The sequence below is a fragment of the Coptis chinensis genome, unplaced genomic scaffold, assembly GCF_015680905.1.
Source record: "Coptis chinensis isolate HL-2020 unplaced genomic scaffold, ASM1568090v1 utg157_pilon_pilon, whole genome shotgun sequence".
NCBI lineage: Eukaryota > Viridiplantae > Streptophyta > Magnoliopsida > Ranunculales > Ranunculaceae > Coptis > Coptis chinensis.
This window is the reverse complement of record NW_028238108.1, coordinates 71,503-94,695: the sequence shown is the minus strand read 5'-3', so window position 1 is coordinate 94,695 and position 23,193 is coordinate 71,503. Positions and strand designations below refer to the sequence as shown.

Below are 23,193 nucleotides of genomic sequence, written 5' to 3'. Positions count from 1 at the left end.
TGGCTGGATGAACTCTAAAGGAGGATGCTTGCCTCTGATTTTTGTGGTGAATGGTGATGCCTTGTACTTTTGTAGCATCTTCTGAGCGATCTGGATCGCGCTGGCTTTTTTGTTTGACTTCTCTAATCTTTGGGAGAAGTCTTCTAAGCGTTGGTTGGTGGTGTTGGTGAGGGCTGCGACGGCGTTGTTCTCCACTGCTTCTGTGGTGCTGTTGTTGGCGTTGGAGGTGGCCTGGTCACGCATCGTTTGATTCTCTTGTTGTAAGGTGGTGAAAGCGTCTTGTAACGTCTTCATTTGTTCTGCCAATATTTGAAGGGATGTATCCATGGTGGCTTTGACCAACTTCGTGGGCTTGAGAAAAGAGTAAGTGTTCTTTTTGTTGTTTTCTCAAGGAAACGAACCGGCAGACGGCGCTAATGTAGATGTTGTGTTTTGATAAAAGGTAAAACGAATAGTTTTACCTACGCATAAATGACGAAACTCAAACGCAAGTAAAACTAAAACTATTTTGTGCTTATATTATCAAAGTTTTCTACACTTTCGATGCTATTGCACTAAGTGGAGTAGAGAATTCGTTCCACTCCTAGTTCTTTAGAATTAGCGTTTACTAAGATTATCAATCTATCCAAAGTTAATGAGAGTAAAACGAAGATTATACTACGATGGCAATTATCCTAACAAGATACGATAATGCAAACTATGGAAATACTAAGGGTTGAATCTAGATAAAGAATTAGGGGAATTTGATTCCACCTTGAATCCAACTTAATAAACTAGCATAGATTGTTGTAATCAAATTCTTACGTTCTTACGATAAGAATTTGTCGTTCTAATCCCTAATCATTTATGACAATCTCTACCAACTAATGACTAGCATGTGAGGAAGTTCAACCCATTTTCATGGCGAATCAACTACCTTCTAGAGTGGCATAGAATCTTACAACTATTTCTACACTACACAATCAAGTTTTCATCAAGGCTTCATCAAACCCCTCTAATAGAGGTTTAGCCTTGATTCATAAAACTATCATTTCTATATGATAACAAGCAAGACATGATATAAAGATTATAAATTTGCTTATTGGAATTAAAATGGAATCTAATAATGCAAGATTGAATTGAAATAGTAATGAGTGATAATTAAATTTATGAATTGAAACTAAAAGATTAATGGAATGAAACTAGATTATGAAGATTAACTAACTTTATTGATCTAATGAAATAAAATAACAATACTGATTCTAAAACTGAATTTAAAACAAGATAATAAAAACTAAATTAATTAATTGAATCTAAATCTAGATCTAGAATTATTCTCTAATGGCTACCTAAAAACTAGCATACTTAAGAGCTAAGTCTTGTGTGTTGAAATGGAGGAGACAAGATCCACATTTTCGTGCATGGGCTGAGGAGCCATGTTTTGGGCCGAAAAATTGAGCACAAAGCGCAATTTCTTCAGTCCACAGAGGCATTTTTAGCTGGATTTAACTTCAACAGACTTTTCGTCCACTTCTGCTACTCTGATTGGGTCAAGGCTTAGACCATTGGAAAGCTCTTTCCAAGCTGGTCGTTTTGACATAAGGTAGGCCCAATTCCGAGGTCTGAGTCCAAAGATACGGTCTTCGAAAGTTCTGCTGACTTTTGTGTGCTGTTTTTGCCCGTGTTGACTTTGACTTTTCAGCTTTAACCGGGCTTTACAAAGGCTTTTTCTCCTTGAATCTTGGCCTTTAATCACAGAACTTCTTAGCAACCAACCCTTGCTCCTTTATCTCACCAAAGTGACACATTTCTGCACATAATTGACTTCAATGCCTGAAATACATAAAAACACGTAATCAGCATTAACTTTTATTTATTACTCCTATAATTGGTCTAAAAGTATTATTGTTAAGGGGTTAAAACTACAGTTTTGGGCTCTTATCATGTTTACTGGACAACGACCTGATGATCTGATTGGTAGGGAATGGTTGCACTCTTCTTGGGATAAAAGTTGCCTACGTATCAAGTTTCTTGGGGTAAACTTGAATAAAGCCTTACGTATAGATGTTTGAGCTGACCTTCCATATTTGCTTTGAACCGTTATGAAGTGTAGATCCACCTTGTGTGCTATCTTGATGATTCGCCATTATTATGCTGTTCCAAAGTTAATGTCTCCTTGATTGTGGCATTGATTGAGTTCCGAGGTTGTGCTAGTGGATTTGCTTCCATAAATGGCTGTAACTGACGCTGTGGATGACCTGGGTGCTGGGTCTTGGTACGATTTGATGGTATAAGACGAGCTGAAGATGGACGACCTGGTATTTGGACACGTGCATTGTAGTGTGGAACGGAGAGTACTTACACACGGAAACAACCTAAAGGAACTCATAGGGAAGCTGTCAGAATTCATATTTAGCATGTTCAATATAATTGGTCACCATCGTTATTGAACATATACTGCCCAGATCGTAATTCAGAACAATCGACCCAGAAAAGGATTTTCTGCACACAATTGACCTGAAGCTCTTGCTATTGAAAAATAATTTATTTCTTTCCTTCCAAGTCTCGACTCAAGTTTCACATACTCTGCAGCAACAAAGATCCTTTATATGGAGGACCTGAACGCCTTACCCTTGTCAATTTTGGGCTTTACATTGTTAATGTCAAACTGGAAGTTGAATAGGTTACCTATCCATCTCCATAACTTCACACAAACCTTGCAACCCCACCAGTAGTCTCAACTGTCTTTGTGCACATGTGGCATCTTGATGCCAGTCTGAGGCACTTATTCAATATCCCTAAATCCACAGAAAGTCGGCAACTTTTCAATGCTAATCATGAAAGCCGGCCTGGAACAAACTTTTTATTTCCACATGGTGTTAGTCCAATATAGATTGGAATAAATTGAGAATATAAAACTGAATTGTTGCAGTAAAAAGTGAGAATTGAAAGAAAGAAAAAGCCAGTAGTTATATATAGACATGACAGAGACCAATCTCCATAACAGTGAACACAATCAGAACGAAGAAATAAAGCCCATTACGTTTCAACGCCATATGCAGGAAAATACTCGAAACTTGTTTCACTCGCGTAGAGGAACATATTTGACACTTCATAGCGCCCTTGCAATTACGGAAAAATTGAAGTTAGCACTTAACAGTAACATAAAAAATGTAATGATGGACCGAATAGTTGCCGAAATGTGATGCTCTCTCTATTCAACCTATTCCTACGACTGTTTTATAGGGATTAGTCTTCTCACCTATTTAGAATTGTTCTGGCCTTCAGGAAATAAATTCAGAAGCTATGTCATTCTAATAAGCAAATGAGGACTAACAACGATGAAACAATAATAAAACCAAATAAACCAAACAGTGAAGTACAAAATCATTCATAGTAGGCGAAGCATCATTAGAATACTAAGTATGATAAAATAAACACACAAAGGAGCTAATTGGTGCAATTCTTTCTTGTTTCGTTCATTGTCTCTTAAAACTATTACTCCGAAGGTCATGCTCTTTTATAGATTAAAGTGACATTTACTTCACATGCTTCACCCGATAACCATATTCTTGAATCAAATGAAATCATACGCATTATGCTTTGCACTGCCCCTAATAAAGATTAATAAAAAGATAAAGAAAAAAAAAACTATCAAACACTCAAATCAAATGAAGTAAATCTGGTAGAAGCTATCAAGTATCAACTATCTACAAAAAGACCTAGCTTAAAGAACTATAATTTCCCAATAGGCAATCATTTATGAGAATAAGTGTGAGAATGAAGTAATGTGGTACATGCCTAATGTTATGTATTTCTTTTTCAGTGTAAAGACGTCTTTAGTGGTTCCAATAGTATAATGATTCCCAAACTGGAGTATCTAAAATCCATATGCACACTGAAAAGTTTTTTTTTTAAATGATTAAAACCTTGGTATTGTACACCATAATCCCATATAACTAAGGCCCGCCATATACATGTGCTTAGATATATAACAAAGAAATGGGTTATGTAGTCAAAAAAATTGTAGGACCACTTAGCCTATAGGCTCACCCCTATCACCTCACAACCTAAGGGTGCCTATGGTTGCCTCGACTGACACTAGACAGGGTAACACCTAGGTACACTTGCACCTTTAACTGCATAGGATATGGCTCAACTACCTCCTATCGAGGGTGCTTGAGGTAAGTTTCCAGCAGAAAATGGCATCAATTGGTGTGCATGCCCCAACCTTATAGGATGAGTGGGAGCATAACAACAATAGAAATATCCTACACTAGGAAAACACAAAAATAACAAACCAACAACCCGTAAACTTATAACTCTGATACAATTAATATATAACCACCCGTAAAATCAAATAAATAGTAGCACATGAGTAGAGGTAACGAAAGAACAAAGAACTTACAGTTGTTTGTTCATTTGTTCCATTTGTTCATCCATTTAGCTAGAAATGCGGTAACTGCGTGAAAGCAATCATACTGCGAGTATACATTATTCTCTAAGAAATAATCTTCTCAACTGCATTTCTTGCTGCAAAACCAACAAAAACTAAATATGTAAAAAATAAATAAATAAATAACTTTAGCAAATAAAATTGCTACAGACAAAATTTTTCTTTACAAATCGGATGAATGGGCTTCCATCATCCTTAATCCATATATGCTATAATTTGCTTATTAAAAAGTGCTTGCTGTAGGCAGAATATAATTTTAAAGCACCAAATAATAAAAATTAAGACCTGCCACACTTTTTCCACACTATTGGACATATAAAAAGCAAATAAAAAAAGCACAGCACAAACAAACTTGTATAATCAAGTTGATGCATCATCTTTGTGGGGTTTTTCTCATGGCCTGGAGAAGTTTTGGTAATAAATAGGAATAAATACAGAAATATGCAACGTACTTAGGTCCTATTAACACTTATATCAACATAGAATTTTTTTTCTACAAACGTATCAATGTACTATGCTCGATTTCACAAAATAACAATCTGTTAGCATCCGTAAGTTAAGTGATGATGTGTCCATTTATTTTCATTTTTTTTTTTTGTATTTTCCACCCGACATAATATTAGGACGTGATGTGGTGAAAATAATACACCTAATATAATGGGTGAGATTGATAACTCTTAAGGCCCAAAAAGAATAAGGACCCAGCCCCCAAAAATGACAAAACCCGACCCATGAAACAAAAGATTATAACCCGGCCCAACAATCTAACCCAAATTCTTATATTAAGCAATGACCGGGTGTACAGGATCACCCTTGCCCTCATATTCTTCCCCAAACATCGAACCAGCAAACCCTAAAATCAAAAAATTTAATTTTAGGGCCGATTGGTGGTACCAACCCTGCCACAAGAACTCATCACCGAGATAATTCCAAGATTCCCCTCGGAATCACTTAATATAATCGCAATGTGTAGGTGTTGTAGTTCCTTTGATATACACCGTTCTCAAACAGTTGAGGCTTCTATAGTAACGTGGCTGATGAGGGCAGACAAGTAAAAAGTCTTTATACTTTGAAGTAAGGTAGCAAAAAATCAGACAAGAAACTTCATCTTGATATAAGCTGATGTGGACCCTTGCTAATTCTCTTACATATCAAAGATCCAAATTTTGCAGCCACATACAGTATAACAAAATTTTGGTGCAAAAGACCATAGTACAAAATATCAGGATATGGGTATTTATCGATACTCAATTTCTCGATGTATCGTAGATATATCCCCCTTTTTGGAGATATTTGATATTATTTCACATGCAAATATCGTAGATATATATAAAATATCGACAAATATCGTAGATATTGTGGATATTTCTTGATATATCATGATACATTATTTATATTTATTTGAAATGTAATAGTAAATATTAAATAAAATTGTTACATACACAAAATATCGCAAAATATCGCAAAATATCACAAATATCATCGATATTTGCAGTCGGATATATCTCTGAACATATCGTGATATTTATATATCTTTCTCTGAAATCTGGATAGATATCGACAAATATTGCGATATATCACGATATTTTGTACTATGTAAAAGAATCATGACGACTAAAAGGCGAGTAATATATGAGACTATTATAGAATAGGATTTGAAACATTCTTTCAGTCCCAATAATATATGTTATGATCATTTACTTGTTTGTATTCTTTCCCAGATAATTCCATGTTGAGAAACGGTATAAGAATTTTATTTGGTAAATAGGTCTATATGTAAATGGGTTCGAAAATGGGTGAAAGAGATGATGAAAATGGGTTATATGGGTCGGGTGAGGTGGTATGCCAAGTGGAAAATACAAATAAAACAAAATTGAAAAAAAAGTGACACATCATCACTTAACTGACGGATGCTAACATATTGATATTTTTGTGAAATCGGGCATAGTACATTGATACTTTGTGAAAAAAAATTCTATGTTGATACAAGTGTTAATAGGACCTAAGTATGCAGGGATGTCCAAACGGGTACCCGACCCGGCCCGAACCCAACTTTTTGGGTTTTGAACGGGTATTGGGTTACCCGAACCCAGATCGGTTTTCAGCAGGTTGGGTTCGGAGCCGGGTATTTTGTTGAGAAGTGTAACCAAACTCTATCGTAACCCTATATTTCGGGTACCCATCGGGCTCGAGTTTGGGTTTCGGAAAGGATAAAACCCGGTATAAATGAAGAAAGAAGACAATAATAAACCTCATTTGAAATATATATATACATTTTATTCCTTCTTCAGCTATCCACCAATCCTTTAAACAAAATAAAACTTCTAATGAACTTGGAAGTAATTTTTACCTATACTCGGATATAATTTTTTCATATGCTTTAAAATAAAATGGACTCGGAAGGAACTATAGATACATGATCACATGCAATTACTGAAAAAATTGGAAATCTCGACATAAATTTTTCCATAATCCAATATATTAAATAACTCATCATTGTAAACATGAATGAGATCATAATCCAAATATTTATCTAACACATTCTTTTATATGAATTTAGTAGTATGCAATTGAAATCGGATTTGGGGTTTGGTTTTGGTCCGGGTTCGGTTTCGGGTTTTTTAGCTCTTTTAACGGGTTTCGGGCTAAATTATCGGATCGGGCTCGGGTCAGTTCATATTTAGAGAGTTTGACCAAACCCTACCCTATGTATTTCGATCTGGGTTCGGGTTCGGGTTTTGTCGGGTTCGAACAGGGTTCGGTGCGGGTTTTTTGTTCGGGTTTTGGGCGGGTTTCGAGCAAGATGGACATCCCTATAAGTACGTTGCATATTTATGTATTTATTCCTAATAAATAAGAAAATAGGCTAAGGAAATACCTATCTCAGTTATGGGGATTTCAACAGTAAGCTTAGTTGCCAATTAGTAACTGCATTAGTTGCACTAAGTTTTTGATCACCCTTTGTTTTTCAAATCACCAAATTGAGCTGGTACGTGCTTAGAAGCAATTTATCTGCAAACACCCAATAGACGACTACATGATCATTAGTCAAAATATTTAAAATCCAGAAAACCACCAGATCAAATCAAATTTGAAACACAATCAGGATTGTTTGAAACAAAACGTAGTCACACGTATTAGTTCACCATAAAATATCACAACATATATTAATTAAGATCCCATAAACTGCACTCATACTTAGATTTTTACCATGATATATTAAATCATGTCCTACATAACACTAATACATAACGGAAAGAAGGAGTTTGAAAGAGGCGATTGTACCAAATTCGAATGCATATGCAACAATATCTCCATATATATATACCTCATCCTATTTTTCTTCAAAGCTCTCTCAGTCTTGAACTTCGTTGCATATCATTAGGGCACCTGATACATAAAATTCGAACCATCAAGATCAGTCAAAGACTAAAGGGGGAATACTTTATCTATTAGATGAGTGAGTCCTCATCCTCATTGTATTTCAGTTCGAGTAAGATACCATAGAAAAGCTCTCACGTTCACTCTGAAAATGTGATCATCAAAAAGCAAATATCTTGCTCTAGCAAAGTATAAACAGCTAGCTTCACCATCACAAAAATAAAAGAGCTCCAAAGTTTGAACGGTTGGCATTGACAAAACAATACTTGAAGTAAAAATAGGCACACATAATGTCATATAGAGGACCTGAAGGGAGAACAATCCATTGGACTCGTCATGCTCAGTAAAAAATTTATCCTAATAGGGAAAAGAAACCAATGTAGATATGAATCAAGAATATGGAGTCATGTTGTCTTGGATTGCGAGAGCAATCCTCTAAGCTAACCTTCAGTGGATGCATCACATCCTCGGCCCTTCTCTGCCTTCGTCCTCCGCTGCTACAACCACCACCTAGTAACAAATTTCTTGTCAGACTTGCAATCCCATAAACAGAATAGATAAAAACATAATCTTTTTTAAATATGTAGCTCAAGCTATAATGTAATAGTCAAGCTCAAATCAGTATGTACCGTTAATTCATGCAGCAATTACTAATCCCAGCAGATCAGTATCAATAGTAACAACATAATACAAAACAATACAATTAGTAAAACTCACTATTATCAAATAAATCATACATAAGCTAAAAAGCCAAAATCTCATATCCATTGCTTATTAACCTATATAAATCACCGGGGAAAAGAAGAGAGAGGTTGAGTTTAATTTACTTAGCTTAAATCCCTAAAACGTTTATTCTAATTCGAAACCTGCCTATTTTATAAGAAGAAAAGAGGTGTGAGACCATAGTTCAGAACGACACATTGATTTTAAGTACTATTCAAATACAAAAACAATAACAAAATTTAGGGCACCACTACATTGTCACGAAGGGAAATAATTTGGAGCTCTGAAATCTTGACAGGTTGTGCATTTTCTTTTTTTGGGAAATTGTATTTCTATGTCGACTATCTTTGTTTTTCCATACATACTCTAGTTTCAGGACACTAAATACTCAAAAATGTGAAGAACCCATGTCCTTTATAATGAAAAAAAGATGAGAAAAGTTTTACCCTAGTGTGGCAGAACCATTTAACAAAATGGGTGAAGGTGGGAGCCGTCCTGGTAATGGTATCTGCAATGACTTGTGAGCAAACATTTGAAGATCGTTGACCAAGCCATTCATTCTTTTATTGTCTGCCACCTAACACATCACAAAAAATTGCACCCAAATTCAGAAAAAAAAAAAAAAAACTATTTGTTCTCAGCATTTTAAGATTAAACACCAACTGAGGGTAATGCATATCATAGGGAAAAATATAGCATACATACGATTTGTCCTATAAAGATTTTGCAGACACTACAGTATTTGTATCCCTTCATCCCGGTTTTCTTCTTGTATTTAAAATAGCTCTGGTTAAACAGGAAATAAAAGTATTAACAGCTAGCAAAGCCAAATCCATATTAAATTAAATTTTATTGAAGATAAATATGACTTATTTGCCTTCATAGCTTCCTTCCAACCACTTTATAGTTTAACATGTAGCTCATATCAATCACCAACTCAATCATTTGAACCATTTAACCAATTAATATACCGTTTGTTTAACGCTAACTTAATGCACGAAATATACCGGTTTGTTTAACGGTAACTTCATGCACGATATAATCAATAGGCACAAATATCTCATGTAGTTCCTTTAGGTTGCACAAATATCTCCGGGAGATGATAATCATGATACATGCAAGAAATCCAAGGAAAATTATAATCAGGTGCAATATTTAGATACTTGTTGATTGATTGTCTTAAAATTGATCAGTCTACAAAACAAAACCAAAAACATAAAAATTAAAGAAGCAATTAGAGCCTACACGCAGGCAACCTCTGTTGCTTTTGGAGATCTTAAACAAAATGGTTTGCCCATAGTGTTGCTGTAAATAGTTAAATGCAAACTCAAACTATAGTCTCAATGCACAACCAACAGGAGTTCTTCATATCGGAGTTGTCATTGTATCCAAACTCCAATTGCTCACAACAGCACAGTGAGCACTACACCTCCATTTACTAATCAAAATATATGACAAAAAAAGGTCTTGGGCAATACGTTGTGGGTAGCGAGATTCCTCAGTTCTAACAGGCAAAAAAAATCATTTAATGACCATGCTAGCTAGGATACTCGGATGTTTGTTTTTCTTCTTTGTTTTTTCTCTCCACTAATCTTCAAGTAAACTTATGCTTGTTAAGATGATATTAACGACTGGTGATATGATATCCTCTCTCTTTTGTGGGTTTAAGTCTCTCATTTTCTTATCACCATATCAAAGAAGATGTGTGCATAGTTTTCTCGCGGAATAAAAAGTAGCCTTCTCTGTTAGTTATTTCTATTAGAGACAATACATTTAATGTCTGATAACCAAAGGATGGAGCATGCAATATTGCCCACTTAGTAAAATTCTCTCATTGGAACAACATAAGTAAATAAATAACGTAAAGTAAAGTGAATCAAAATTACATCAATTAATAAAAACCCCAAACAAAATAATAAGAAAAGTCGTGAGATTTTTTTTTTCAATGCCTAATGAAAGAAAAAGATAAATTTTCATTTCGTACCGACTAAAAGCAACACTCTAGATTGAGGGATTAAGTCACTGATTGATAGGATAATGATAATACCGCTACTACTCCTTTGTCGAGTTTGCTCACTTTTTTTTTTTTTTTTTTTTTTCCCAAATAAATAAATAAATATAAAATATAAAATAAAACAATGAATTCAAAACAGGGGAAGCCGAATTTTTCATTTGCCTGGTGAAATTAAAGGTGTTAACATATATTAGTTGGTCAGAGTTGAAGATACTAAACAGGGGAAATTTAATACAAAATAGAGACAAAAATAAGAGATTAGGAAAAACCAATTATATCTTCTATCATTAGAAAGTTGCAGATGTAGTGCCAATTTCACTATTCGGAGAAACATAATTGGTAAAGTCCAACTTCTACAAATGATAAGCTTGATAATTTAAAATATGATTGATACCTGTTGGTAATAGCCAAATTCTGACATTTTTACTCGAATGGACCACAAAATAAAATGAAATTAAAAGAAGGATAAGATATTATGTTATTTATTTATTTATTTATTTTTTTACAAAAAATATTTCTTATGAGGAAATGTAACAAACCAATTCAAAGTAGAGGATCATATCGTTTACATGTTTGACAACTATTACAAACCCAAAATAAAATTACACCACCAACCCTATATGCCAAATTCATTGACCGACCCTCATGGGATAGGGGACAAAAAAACAACTTGGGTGTCCGCCACAAATATTTGTATGTCACACCTCCGGGCTTTACTCATTCCTCTCGTTCTCTCTTCTCTAACCTTGCAAAAAATTAACAGAAACCTCTCGTCTTCCTCTCTTTCTTTCATTCCCAATTTTGTATAATCAACTACCAAAATCCCCACCCTTTTTTTTTTTTTTTATTCTTCATATTATCTTATTATCGAAAAAAAGAAAATAAAAAAGAAAAAAAATGTCATCTTCTCTTCCTAATTTATTCTTCTTCTTCCTTTTTTCTTATCTTCCTAACATCGGTGCTTAAACTGGAAATATATAAATTTACCAAAACCTTATTGAACTTTACAAAGTTATTAGTTGCTTAATCTATTAAATATGCAACAAAAATACTAATTCAAATCCGTTAGAACCCTATCATTATTCAAATCTTGGAGAAATAAAAATAGGTAGGTGGAGTGCTTATCAAAACTCAATTTGTCACGGAGAAAATCATAATTATTAATTGCTATACATGCTAAAATCATTAATTATTTCACATTGAATCAATTGGGCTTGGTCATAATTACTTCAGTTAGAACCATAAGCAAGCAAATGTATGTCATCTCTTGCACTCATAATTGTGTACATGTATTATAAAAACAAAACAATAAACTAAAGTTTGGGAGAAGTACCTATGTTCATGTCGATTTTGACTATGTGCCAAATGATGTTGTTGAGAGTACAACCAATATTTGGTGCCATTTCACTTAGAAGATGCACCAAATACCCACTCGTCCTGCAATGCCAAAAGAAGCTCATTATACCATACCAATTCAAAAGTCTATACAAAAATCTAAGCTATATGCTTATACATATCGATTTTGAGTGTGATATATTACTTGGAATTGCAAAAGTTAAATTTGGTAGTCTAGTGGGTGAATATGACATGTGGGTATAATGTTTCAACTACATTAGCATGTACATAAGTTCTTGGACTACTATGTGATGTCATCAGTACATACAATTTCTGAGAATTTTAACATATACCACACCAACTCCCTGCTAAAGCTCATCTCATATGATGCATGCTTTCACAGTCCACAGTTTAAAGCAACTTTTAAAATGAATTCATCATAGGCATAAGGGAAAAGTACTTGCTTACAATTCCTAAGTACTTGGTCTCCATTTATACTTGCCCAACTTTAATTGAATTCTCATTTTCACCTTGTTCAAAAAACCTATATGTATAATTGTGTATATCTCGAAAATAAGAACAACTCTCTCTCATTACCAATCTAATTCTGGAGCCATGAAGTGTGTTAGTAACCATAGTAGGTCCTCTATAAGACAACTTTCTGACTCTTATTAATAAGAATATTTTGACAACGCATAGATCTATAGTATCCCATCCACAAATGTCTTGCCTTAGCTAATCAGAAATGTATAGTAAACATCCAATTCTCCTGGAACAGTTTAACTATATATCTCTATAATGCCTCACAAATTTAAAGCAAAACATTATTTCCAAAACAATAAACACGGATTATAAATGAAAAGTAGAGACGTACTGCTTCTCACTTGCGCAGTGGTCAATGCGGGAGAAAGTGCATCTTTATGCTTCTGATGAATTCTCACAATGGCTCATCAATCTTAACATATGCCATATAGAACCTTGATAGGATACCAGGAGGAAATGCTACCTTGAATTGATGGAAAGAAGAGATCTAGGTCATTTTTGTTTTCACATACAATAGAAAATTCACACTTACAATGTAAACTTATTTCGCTTGCCGTTGTTCGTTTAAATTACCTATTGAACAATGGTATGTAGGCCGAGTATTAGTGTACATGTTACAATATGCTTTTACAGATGAGCTTTTAGTTTTATTGAGAGCACTGTTTATTGAAAGACTAAATATGTACCATTTCCAAATAATTCTCCTCAAGCAGAAAAAAAGAATTATTCACTGCATAAAATCAAGTAGCATATTATATGAGTTAATATACCTACAAACAACGATGAAGATGTATATATTGCAGAACACTTTCCAAATACCCATTAATGGATTCATAATTCCCATTGTTCTGAATATCAGGAAGAGCTAATGTAAAACAATGCAAAGCATTTGAATATTGATTAAGAGTCGGTATGACAATGTGCTGAGAGAATCGAACCCATAAGTATTTTTGTACACTTAAAATCCATGAAACTAACCAAAATCCAAACTTGAGAGGTTGAGGTATAGACTGCTACCTGCTTGAGGGAACCCATGAATACATTTAGAACCAAATAGCGACATGAATACAATTATACTTAAATCCAGGTGATTAGAACCTAAAAAGTTCATATTTTAAGTGATGGTAGCACTTCAGAAGTCTCTGTAGTTTCGCAATTGATTGTTGTTTGACTTAGGTGTATTGGTTTCTTAAAGCTCTATTTTGTTTTCCTATTTTTTTTTGGCATTGGTTTTTATAGGGTTAGAAGGTTAGAATGCCGAACAATTGAAAAGATGGAAAAAGGGCGTGGAGCTAGGTTTTTCTTTTGTTTTGGTAAAGGTCGAGAAGGTTCTTTTGATCTTTTTTATGGCTTCTTTCTTTGGTTTTGGTTAGTAGAGGGCGTAGAATTCCTCTTTTTCCTGCTGAACTTTTCTTAAATCATAATTGAGTTTTTACTTCATTCAAAGGGTAGCCTATTTGAATTGGGCTCTGTAATCCTTAATCTTATTTATCTTTCTTCACTTGCATTAGAAGATTGTATTAGTTGTATTTGTATCTATTTACTTAATTTATTTATGATCCGCATATGAAGAGATTTGCCCCATTACCCTGTAAAATCCTGTCTCCTATTTCCTGCTGCAAAACCAAAAAAAAATGTAAGCGGATCTAGTGACCTTAGGGAACATATGCTTCTTACGGGCCTTACTTAACACTTAGGTTGGATTGTGTTCCTTGCAACAGTGCATAAAGCAACTTAATTTTGGTCTTACCTAAGTTGTGATTTAATTTATACAATCAGCAATAAAGTTTTCCCAACAATCGCTAGGATATTTAAATAGAGTGTTAAATAAACACCAATAACAATGGATACCTCAAGAGAATTTTAGACTAAGCTACACTAACAATTGCAGACGCATTAACAATGAGGGAATATGGAACATGTGAACTGCCAAAATTCATATGTTGACGTTAATAAAAGTAAACATGAAGTCAGAAGTGTACTTCCATATAAAGAAAACCCAAACAAAATACACTGACATAAAAAAAAAAAAAAATGAATGGCATAGAAGCATACCTTCAAACACTTGCAGAAGTTGAATATGTTCCTAAGATGCCAAACCCACTGCTAGCTTTGATGAGCTAACTAATTTTGTCATCCTTCAGCCTCCAAAAACTCAGGACCAACACATAACCAATACAATAATAATGTTGAAGCTATAAAAACGACCATATAATTATTTAGCGGGGTGGTCAGGCAAAGGATGTAACAAATGGGCGTCCATGCGAGATAAATAATGGATCTGCAGTCTCGTCTACTACTTCTAACTCATCAGTTGGATCTGGTTCCCAAGAAGTGGAGATGTTGAGTAGGGCACATATTCATTGAACAATCATTATTTTGTTTGATAAACAAAAAGATGATACATTGGCATTTATACTACACAGTGAAAAACATGCCTATTTGTTTCATAGTCGATAATGGAATTGTTCCTGCTCCATGTATACAGATAGAAATCATGCTAAATTACAAAGTAGTAGACATAAAAGATTATGAAATGCACCATTAGGATGGTCAAATTTACCTTGTCAAAGATAGGATACTCAGCTTTGAAGCGAGTGCAAGCAAATTCCACAATCTCCTCATTAGTTCCTGGCTCCTGTGAACCAAATTGATTGCAAGGGAATACCAATATCTTTAACAATCAATTTGGTTAAAATGCACATACAAACAGGAAAAACAAAGAAGATAAAACCCAAACCTTGCTCCTTGTACTTCTCATACACCTTAGCTAGTTCAGTGTAATTCGAGTTCGTCAATCCACTGCAAAAGAAAAAAGAAAAAATATGATCAAGGACAAAAACTAAATACTGTATTAGCTAAACTTAATCAAACTTAGAGGTCCTAATATTCAATTATGAGCATTGGGAAGCAACATTAACAATCAACAAAACCTTTCCCTTGTAAATGCTAAGGTCCACATCATTTCCTCTAGCATCATGCAATCCATTGTACATTAAACTCTCAGTCTAAATGACTTCTGCACTTCCTCTCAAAAAAGCAATGCACTACCGTGTAATGACAAAGAATTGATGCTTTGGGTTTTATATTTCCCTTTACTTCTTAACATTCAACCAACAAATTTGCTGCTAATGTGACACATTATCAACAACCACCACTAAATCTCACAACAAAACCCCACCCAAATGCATAGTTCACCCAAACAACATGGATTCCAAATATTACAAACCATCCTAACAGATAGCTTTTATGTTTAAGTGCTAACATGAGACTTCTTATTCCAATATCTCTTAAATGTAAAAGATAATAGTAACCCAATTATTCCCAGTCCCATATTAAGAACCATTGAAAAAAAATGAAATTTGCCTTTTGAGCATCTCTGGATTTCACATGCGAAGTTATGGTGCCATCACATCAGATAGAAAAACTCTGCGTTCAAATGTTCCCAGGACCACCTGATGAGGGTTAAATTGCATTTTTTTAGTATCAAAGTGTGTTTTTCTTTGAAAGATGAGAAAAGATAGAGAGAGTGGAGAGTGAAACCCTCGTTGGTGGTTTTTGGGAGAATTTTTCGTTTATGAACACCTAAATGTCTATATTGTCCAGTTCAAAAAGTAATTTGTACTTTTGAAGTACTTTCACTTAAGGGTATAAATGGAAAGAGAAAAAATAGAATTAGAGTTGCGTGGCGTAATTTGCAATGTGGGGAGGTTAGAGTAATTTAAGAATAGATTTGGGAGAATTAAGCAAATATAGGGAGGTATCTCTAATTATTATTCCATCCGATTTTTTAGGAGCCAATCATATTGCTCAAGGTTCAAAATGGAGCGATATGGTGAGAAGAGAGAATGTGCGCGAGCTTTTTATATATATATATATATATAGAGGGCTTCTAGAGCACGATGCCGACTATAGATGTGGTGCGTGATCTTCTCACCACACGTAGAAGCTTAAGGTAAAACCGAACATTAGCTAACAAGTTGCCCCAAACAAGGTTAACTAAAATGAAAAATTCAAAAAATAAAAAGAAAGAAAATACACGAAAATTTCCGCTTTAGCGCTAGTTTCGTTTAGTGTTTTTACCCATTCTCAAATCCCTAATTCCAATCATCGAGTGTTATTGCCACATCAACCCACAATCTGCTCGTAAAAGGTACTCTCTCTCTCCTTCTATCTCTTTTTAACACAAATTCTTCATGAATCAGTTGATTTTTTTAGTTTTGTGGCAATTAGTTAAACTTATTGTTTCAGGAGATTTCTTTTAGAAACTATGAGTTTGATTGGGGATTGTTTGGTTTAAGATTTCATTTCGGTTTAAGCATTAGTTGGTTGTTGGGATTGGGGGTTAGTTTATGTTATGTGTGCATAATCTAGAATCATAGGTCTATTGTCTATAGTCCTGTTTAGTCAGTTGGTTAGTTTCCTTCATATTAGGCATTATCTCGTAAGTAGGTTAGTGGTTAGTTATTAAGTAGCTAGTGCTATAAATTGTAGTGTATCTCATCTACTACAAATGGAGATAAGTATATTATTATAGTTTGCACTTGTGTGTGGATTAGGAGGTCAAAGGCTCCTCAATAAGCCTTAATGTTATGTGTTTTTGATAAAATCACTTCTAGATTGTATCAGTTTCCAGTGGATATTTTGTGGTAAATGTTGGGTTGCGCATTGATATAGAAACCCTATATATTTGATTGATTGTTGGACTTTGGTTTTAATAATAGCGAGTCTAGAGTGTGTTGGATGCACCGGTACGCTGGATTCAGGACTCTTGATTCAAGACTTTGTGGGGCAGTACACACGTACCTTTTGCTGATAGGAGGGCCCAGAGATTCGAGAGTACAGGTACAGCCTGCGTACTCTAGATTTTGCATTTTAATAATTGTTGTTTATTTCTTTTTTGGTTAATATTACTCATCATAGTTTTTTGTTTTTCCAAAATCTAGAAACTCTATTAATCTATATTGTTTTCATCAAGAAAAGTAGAAAGGATTAAAAGTTACGTATATATTTTTTTTTTGTTTTTTTTTTTTCTTCTAGTTCTATCATCAGTTCATCACCAAATCACTGTTGAGTATTAGTGAATATAACTCGAACATTACTTCTTCCAGTTCCTCAAATGAGTATGTCAAGTTGTGTATTTACTTTGAAGCAGTCATGATCTAGACCAATTCATAGTCTTATCTAGTTATCTCCTTGTTTTGGCCTTCAGTAGGACAGAACATCGATTTAAACAAGTAGTGATAGCTTAGCATTATCTACTAGAAAAACCGGAAGAATGAGTGAACAAATTGTCAAACAAGTTAACAAAAAAAAAACAAAAAAAAAAAGTTTTCCACTTTAGCGCTACTTTTGTTCTCCCTTCGGTCAAACAGAAAATCCAACCGTTCACTTCAATTTAGATGGCATTCTCTGATCAATTTCACCCTGTGCATAGTAGAAGCTCTATAAAAATATCATCATCTCTTTCTTACTTTTCTTTACACTCTCTTGTCTCAAATCCCTAATTCCAATCATCGAGTTTTAAGAGGGGTTCAGCACGACAGGTATTAGATTTTTCTTATTTCTTATTGGTTTCAAGTTAGTTACTTTTAAATCGACAGACCTAATTTTTTATTTCATTTGTTTTCAGTATTTCAATATAGTATATAGTATTTATCTGGGTTTCTTCTGGAGATCCGTGTATTTGATGTTTATATGCAAATTAATGCCATAATCTCGGTATAAACACAAGTTATAGTATAAATGGATCTGGACACACATTGAGAAGAAAGCAGTATCAATCAAGGTACATGGGTTATTGGATTGCTTGTATGCATAGGTTAAGGCACTAACTATGAGTGAATATAGAAAGAAATGTTTAGGTTTATGGGATGTCAAATTGTCAATTGGAAACCTGTGTACATGCTACATTTGTACTCTCCTCTTGGCCAATGGTAGATGCCTAGACGAAGGGGGATGGAGTCGTGGGATGACATTTCTGACTGAGAAACAATTTTCTCAGATGATTTGTAATTAAAATTAGGAATGTAATGCGTGTTTTAGTAATTGAAATTGTCTCGACAATGTTTGAATTAGCAAACTAACTTTGTACTAAAGGTTGAGTTGTTACGCCTTGATTTTTCAATTACTTTTATTAGCATTTCTAGCATGAGGTTTAGTCAGGAGCATGGAAAGCATGGAAACTAAAGACTTCTATGCTATGCATCTATGATCTAGTCTACTCTTTTTGCAAACAGGGCATAGGCCACCATCAGAGTACAAAGGAATCATGAGATGGTACCGGAGAATAGAAGAAATCATTTGCATGTTCTGACTGCAAGCATCCAATGATTCTCTATCTCTGTTTATTTACATAGAAATCAATCATTATTATTTTACGTTACTTGCATTACCGTTAATTTACTTAAAGCAACTAAATAACCTAAAATCCTACTCACCAAAAGTTGTAAACCTTGCCAAGCCTTAAGGTATGGACGATCCTTTACTCGACCTATCCTACCAAACTCACGTGAGTAAGGTAACTTGACTAAATGGACGACTAACGGACTTTGGACTTTGGACTTCAGACTTTGGACTGTGGACTTTGGACTTAAGTAAACCAAACAAGAAATTACCGTTTATCACTAACCTTTTAGTGCTAGAGGTATAATCTAACGAACTTAACCAAACAAGAAATTACCGTTTATCACTAACCTTTCAATGCTAGAGGTATAATCTAACGAACTTAACCTATTTACAATCTCATTACGCATCACTGCCCAATCACCTGCAAATTCAGAACGTAAGGCCAATTAAATTCATTTGCCTAAATTTCATCTTAATCATATTTGCAACAACAATTAGTTTACATGATTTGAACATGTCATCTTATTGCAACCTGGGACAATCTCAAAGGATACACACTTGATCCTTGCAATACTACTCATAAACATAAACTGGTAATGATAGTAGGATGTGAACTAAGGTACTACTGAACATGCTTCTTGTTTTAAAAATATGTTAACTTAGAAAGCAACAGTTTACTGTTATAATCAAAAGCAACTTGAAAAGAACCATTTATAATTTAACACGATACCTTCTTTTATTACTAAGCATGTGACTACATTCATTGAAGACTCTAGCTTGTTCAGTTCTCATTTATAGAAAATTAAATGGGTGGAGGAAAACCAAAAACTTTAAAATAAAATACGAACCTAAAAACTCAAGTACGTTAATTTTAAAGAATACAAAACCAAGACAGATTGACTTGAGTAGGGAAACAATAAGTGAAAAAGAAAAGACAACAACACTGAAGTTTAGCGATTGAAAATTGAGTCAAGACTTCAGTGAACACACCTTTGTGTCGTGATGAGTGAAGAAGTACAATGTTCTACACAAAAACCCCTAAAGTAACACAGCATTGTCAACAATGTCAAGTTTAGGTGGTGCAATAATAATTAATCTATTAATAGCATACAATACTAGAGAAGAAGTAGAAGAAGGAATCTTCATCACCTTGTAGAAGACATTGGCGGACATATATATTTCTTCTGCCTACTTGTTCTGGCCATTTTACTGCTGAGAGTGGAGAAAACATACTCAGTGAGACAATATGACAAACACTTAGAGCCCCAAATCAAATCAATTCAACATAATCAATAACTATTACTAATGGGAGATAAAGAAGAGAACACATGAAGAAGTTGTTAAAAAAATATTTTTTACTTTAAAATCACTCAGTAGTAGCAGAGAATACCCTAAGGAGTTCGATAATGATTAAAAATCCCAATGGAATCTAGTGGTCAAATAGGAATAGCACAATGGTTCATATTCACCATGACTCAAAAAAGCAACAAAAGTTACTATGGGACATATATATTTTCTAATAAACAATGAATCAATCTTGTTTCTTCATTCAGTATCTAGAATACTAACCATAGTGCCTTCCAAAAGAAAGTGTTATTGCGCCATCTACATTGAGCTCATGACCACCAATTGATACACTGAAGTTCTCCATGTGAATATCTTTGACAGTTGAGCCCTCTACACTGTTGTTGTGATTTACAGACACCACTAGCATCCCTGCTTTAGCTGCTTCCATTTCGGCTACATGCATCAGGTATTCTTGCTGTTTTATACAATAGAATATAGTTAAGTAATTAAGACATAGGAGTTTTTAGTAAACAAATAGCATTTTCCCAAAATGGTTCATAATTAGTTTACCTCTCTTTGACGCTCCTCTTTTCTCTTTCTTCTTTCGAGCTTCAACCTATCACGTTCAGACAAAACAGGACCATCCATCCATCACCTCTTCTTTTTTCTTAGGAGCCTCCTCCTCATCCATTCCGTCAAACATTCGCAACGGTGTTGCCAAACTTCGTACTACAAGTTTAGCCCGAAACCTAAAATTACAGAAACAACATATATAAGGAAATTATACTTAGCAAATATTGCCCTTCGATGAATCAGAAAGACATTGCAAATGGAGCTGGTCTCCGATTTGGAAGAATAGAGCCAGAAGCAAAAATAGATTACCGGGGCGGGGACAAATTCATGAAATTGCAAACCGCCTCGGAAGAGAACAACATGACTGGAAGAGCAACTAACAGAAGTGGAAGAGAAGAATATCTTAACGTTAGCAGAGTTTAGAACAAATGAAGCAAAATAAAAATCTTCAGCAGAGTTACTGCTCCCGATGACTCGCTACGGGGCGGGGCCTTCGTTCGTCTGGGTAGTGGACTTGGTCGACTCATCAGAGAATCTCAAGGGTTGTTTTTAATTTTAGTCGTGGGGTTTTCTTTCTTTTTTGGGAACATTCGTGGGTTTTTTAGGCGGGTTTCCATTCTAAGTGGGAGACATCTATCACAGTTTTTTTCTCCACTTTTCTCGTAATCCCCCTGTCGACGTGGACACACTCACAACACTCTAAAAGGGACTGCTATTGCTAATAAAAAATTATAATTATCTAACCAATTGGAGACGCGATCAAAAATTAAGTCGTTCACTAAATTTCTAAATTGAACTATGACAATTAAATAATAAAATGTGAATATGAAGAAGGAATTAGGGAGATTTGAAATCCACCTTGATTAATCCCTAACACGCTAGTATAGAGTTTATTGCAACCCTAATCTTTATGTTTTCACACAAGGTTCAACATAAATGTTAGGTCTTTTTATCCCTAATTATTCATGGCATCTCTAACAAACTAATAATTAGCATGAGAGGAAGTTGAAACCCATTCTCATGGTGAATGAACTACCCTATAGATTTGAAGCTCTTAAATACAACTATTTTATACTAACATATTAAGTCTTCATCAAAGCTTCAATCATATCCCTCTAATGGAGGTTTAGCTATGGATCATTAGACTATCATTGAATAAATAATAATAATAAGAAGACATAATTAAAATACTACTTGATTAAAAATAACTTGAATTGTATTAATGGTGGTTAGACTAATAAAACATAAAACATATTCTAAAGTTTACACTAGGTTTAGACTTAATTATCCACATCCAATCTCCTCCTACAAACGGGTGCCGTTATATTAAATTATTAGTAACTATGTAGAGCTATGAGATATGAATATTATATTGGCTTTCACTAAATTTTTTATGTGGACGGTTATTTGTCTTTGCCAATTCGGTTGTGTAACTGTTATCCACATGTTCTGCTTTATCATATAATTGCCCCGTTTGTGAAACATAAATAGTGTTTTGCAAGGTCAAACGAATTTCTCATTCTTATATTGGGGAATACTTAGCATGATCTTGGTTTCAAGTCTAACGAATTGTAGGTTGTTTGACACTTTGACTTATTAGGATTAACAACTATCTTAACTTTGCTGATCTTGCTTTATATTAAATTATTATGAAAAATATTAGTAACTATGTAGAGCTATGAGATATGAATATTATATTGCTCACTCATCTAAATTTTATCTAACTTGAAATCCCTACTATCCATAAAAAGAAAAAACCCTCATTTGATAAATCTCTTGGACTTATTTTTGTTGTTTAATAATAGAATTTTGATTGAAGTTATGTGAAAATGTTCAATGAAGCGAAGATGATATTGCCACTATTTTCAATGCAAAACTATACTTGGTGAGACATCCCTACTATGTTTATATCACTATAGCAAAAATACCCCCAAACTTGGTGCTGTTGACAAATATCAGAAATGTATAAAAAAAAAACAAAGAAAACTTATACCATAACTTAGCAATGGAAATTTTTCAAACAATCATGAAGCTGATCAGTTAAAATTTAAGCAATCGTAAACCAATCATGAAGCCATACATAAAACACCGTAAAGTTTCGTAAACAACAAATTGATGTGAAAACACGATATCTATAAACAAAATCCTATAACTTGTTTCGTACATTGCTCGTAAATTTATGCACTTAAACTAAGAATATGTGCTAGCTAGCATCCCACCTTCCTGTCTTGACTGGTAGGCACAATCCCTTGAGTCTAGTTCTAGAGTGAAGGAATTGTTTTCAATGACAATTTATCTTTAGAAATCAGTCCTCTTGAAGCTGTCGAATATAGATAGGAGATGCATTTCAAGTTCAATGCTGGCAGCAAGTGTAAGTGCAATCCCTATGAATATCATTAATCAATATATCTTAGGCCCTTTAGCACTCTATTATGGCGCAATCACTGACTCTTGTTTTGGAGTTCTAGATCCTCTAGTTAATAGTGTTGGTAGCTCTCCTTCTGGTAATGCATTATAGGTTGTCTTCCTTCCACCTCACTCTATCGGCTTGGCT

The 23,193-nt window shown here is 34.3% G+C and overlaps 1 protein-coding gene across 13 annotated transcripts; it reads right to left on the bottom strand.

Moving 5' to 3' along the window:
* Positions 1 to 1,328: 1,328 nt before the first annotated feature.
* On the bottom strand, positions 1,329 to 21,374 carry LOC147473932 (ABC transporter F family member 3-like). Of its 13 annotated transcripts, none has more exons than XR_015210231.1 (18): positions 20,949 to 21,370; positions 20,637 to 20,815; positions 20,349 to 20,541; positions 19,929 to 19,991; positions 19,128 to 19,200; positions 15,172 to 15,233; positions 14,995 to 15,069; positions 14,487 to 14,569; positions 13,118 to 13,161; positions 12,763 to 12,894; positions 11,887 to 11,990; positions 8,986 to 9,116; positions 8,262 to 8,326; positions 7,938 to 8,122; positions 7,721 to 7,825; positions 7,314 to 7,447; positions 4,388 to 4,512; positions 2,110 to 3,101 (listed from the first exon to the last, which is right to left on the bottom strand). XR_015210231.1 is itself a non-coding variant. In XM_086586852.1 (7 exons), exons 2-7 carry the CDS (start codon positions 20,712 to 20,714, stop codon positions 15,056 to 15,058), a joined length of 483 nt encoding a protein of 160 aa, XP_086442978.1. In that variant the 5' UTR covers positions 20,715 to 20,815; positions 20,949 to 21,369; the 3' UTR covers positions 14,931 to 15,055. The 13 variants fall into 13 exon arrangements, 1 of the variants encoding a protein (XP_086442978.1); XR_015210229.1 differs by lacking the exon at positions 13,118 to 13,161 and adding an exon at positions 9,245 to 9,325; XR_015210234.1 differs by lacking the exons at positions 2,110 to 3,101; positions 13,118 to 13,161 and adding an exon at positions 1,329 to 1,812.
* Positions 21,375 to 23,193: the final 1,819 nt, after the last annotated feature.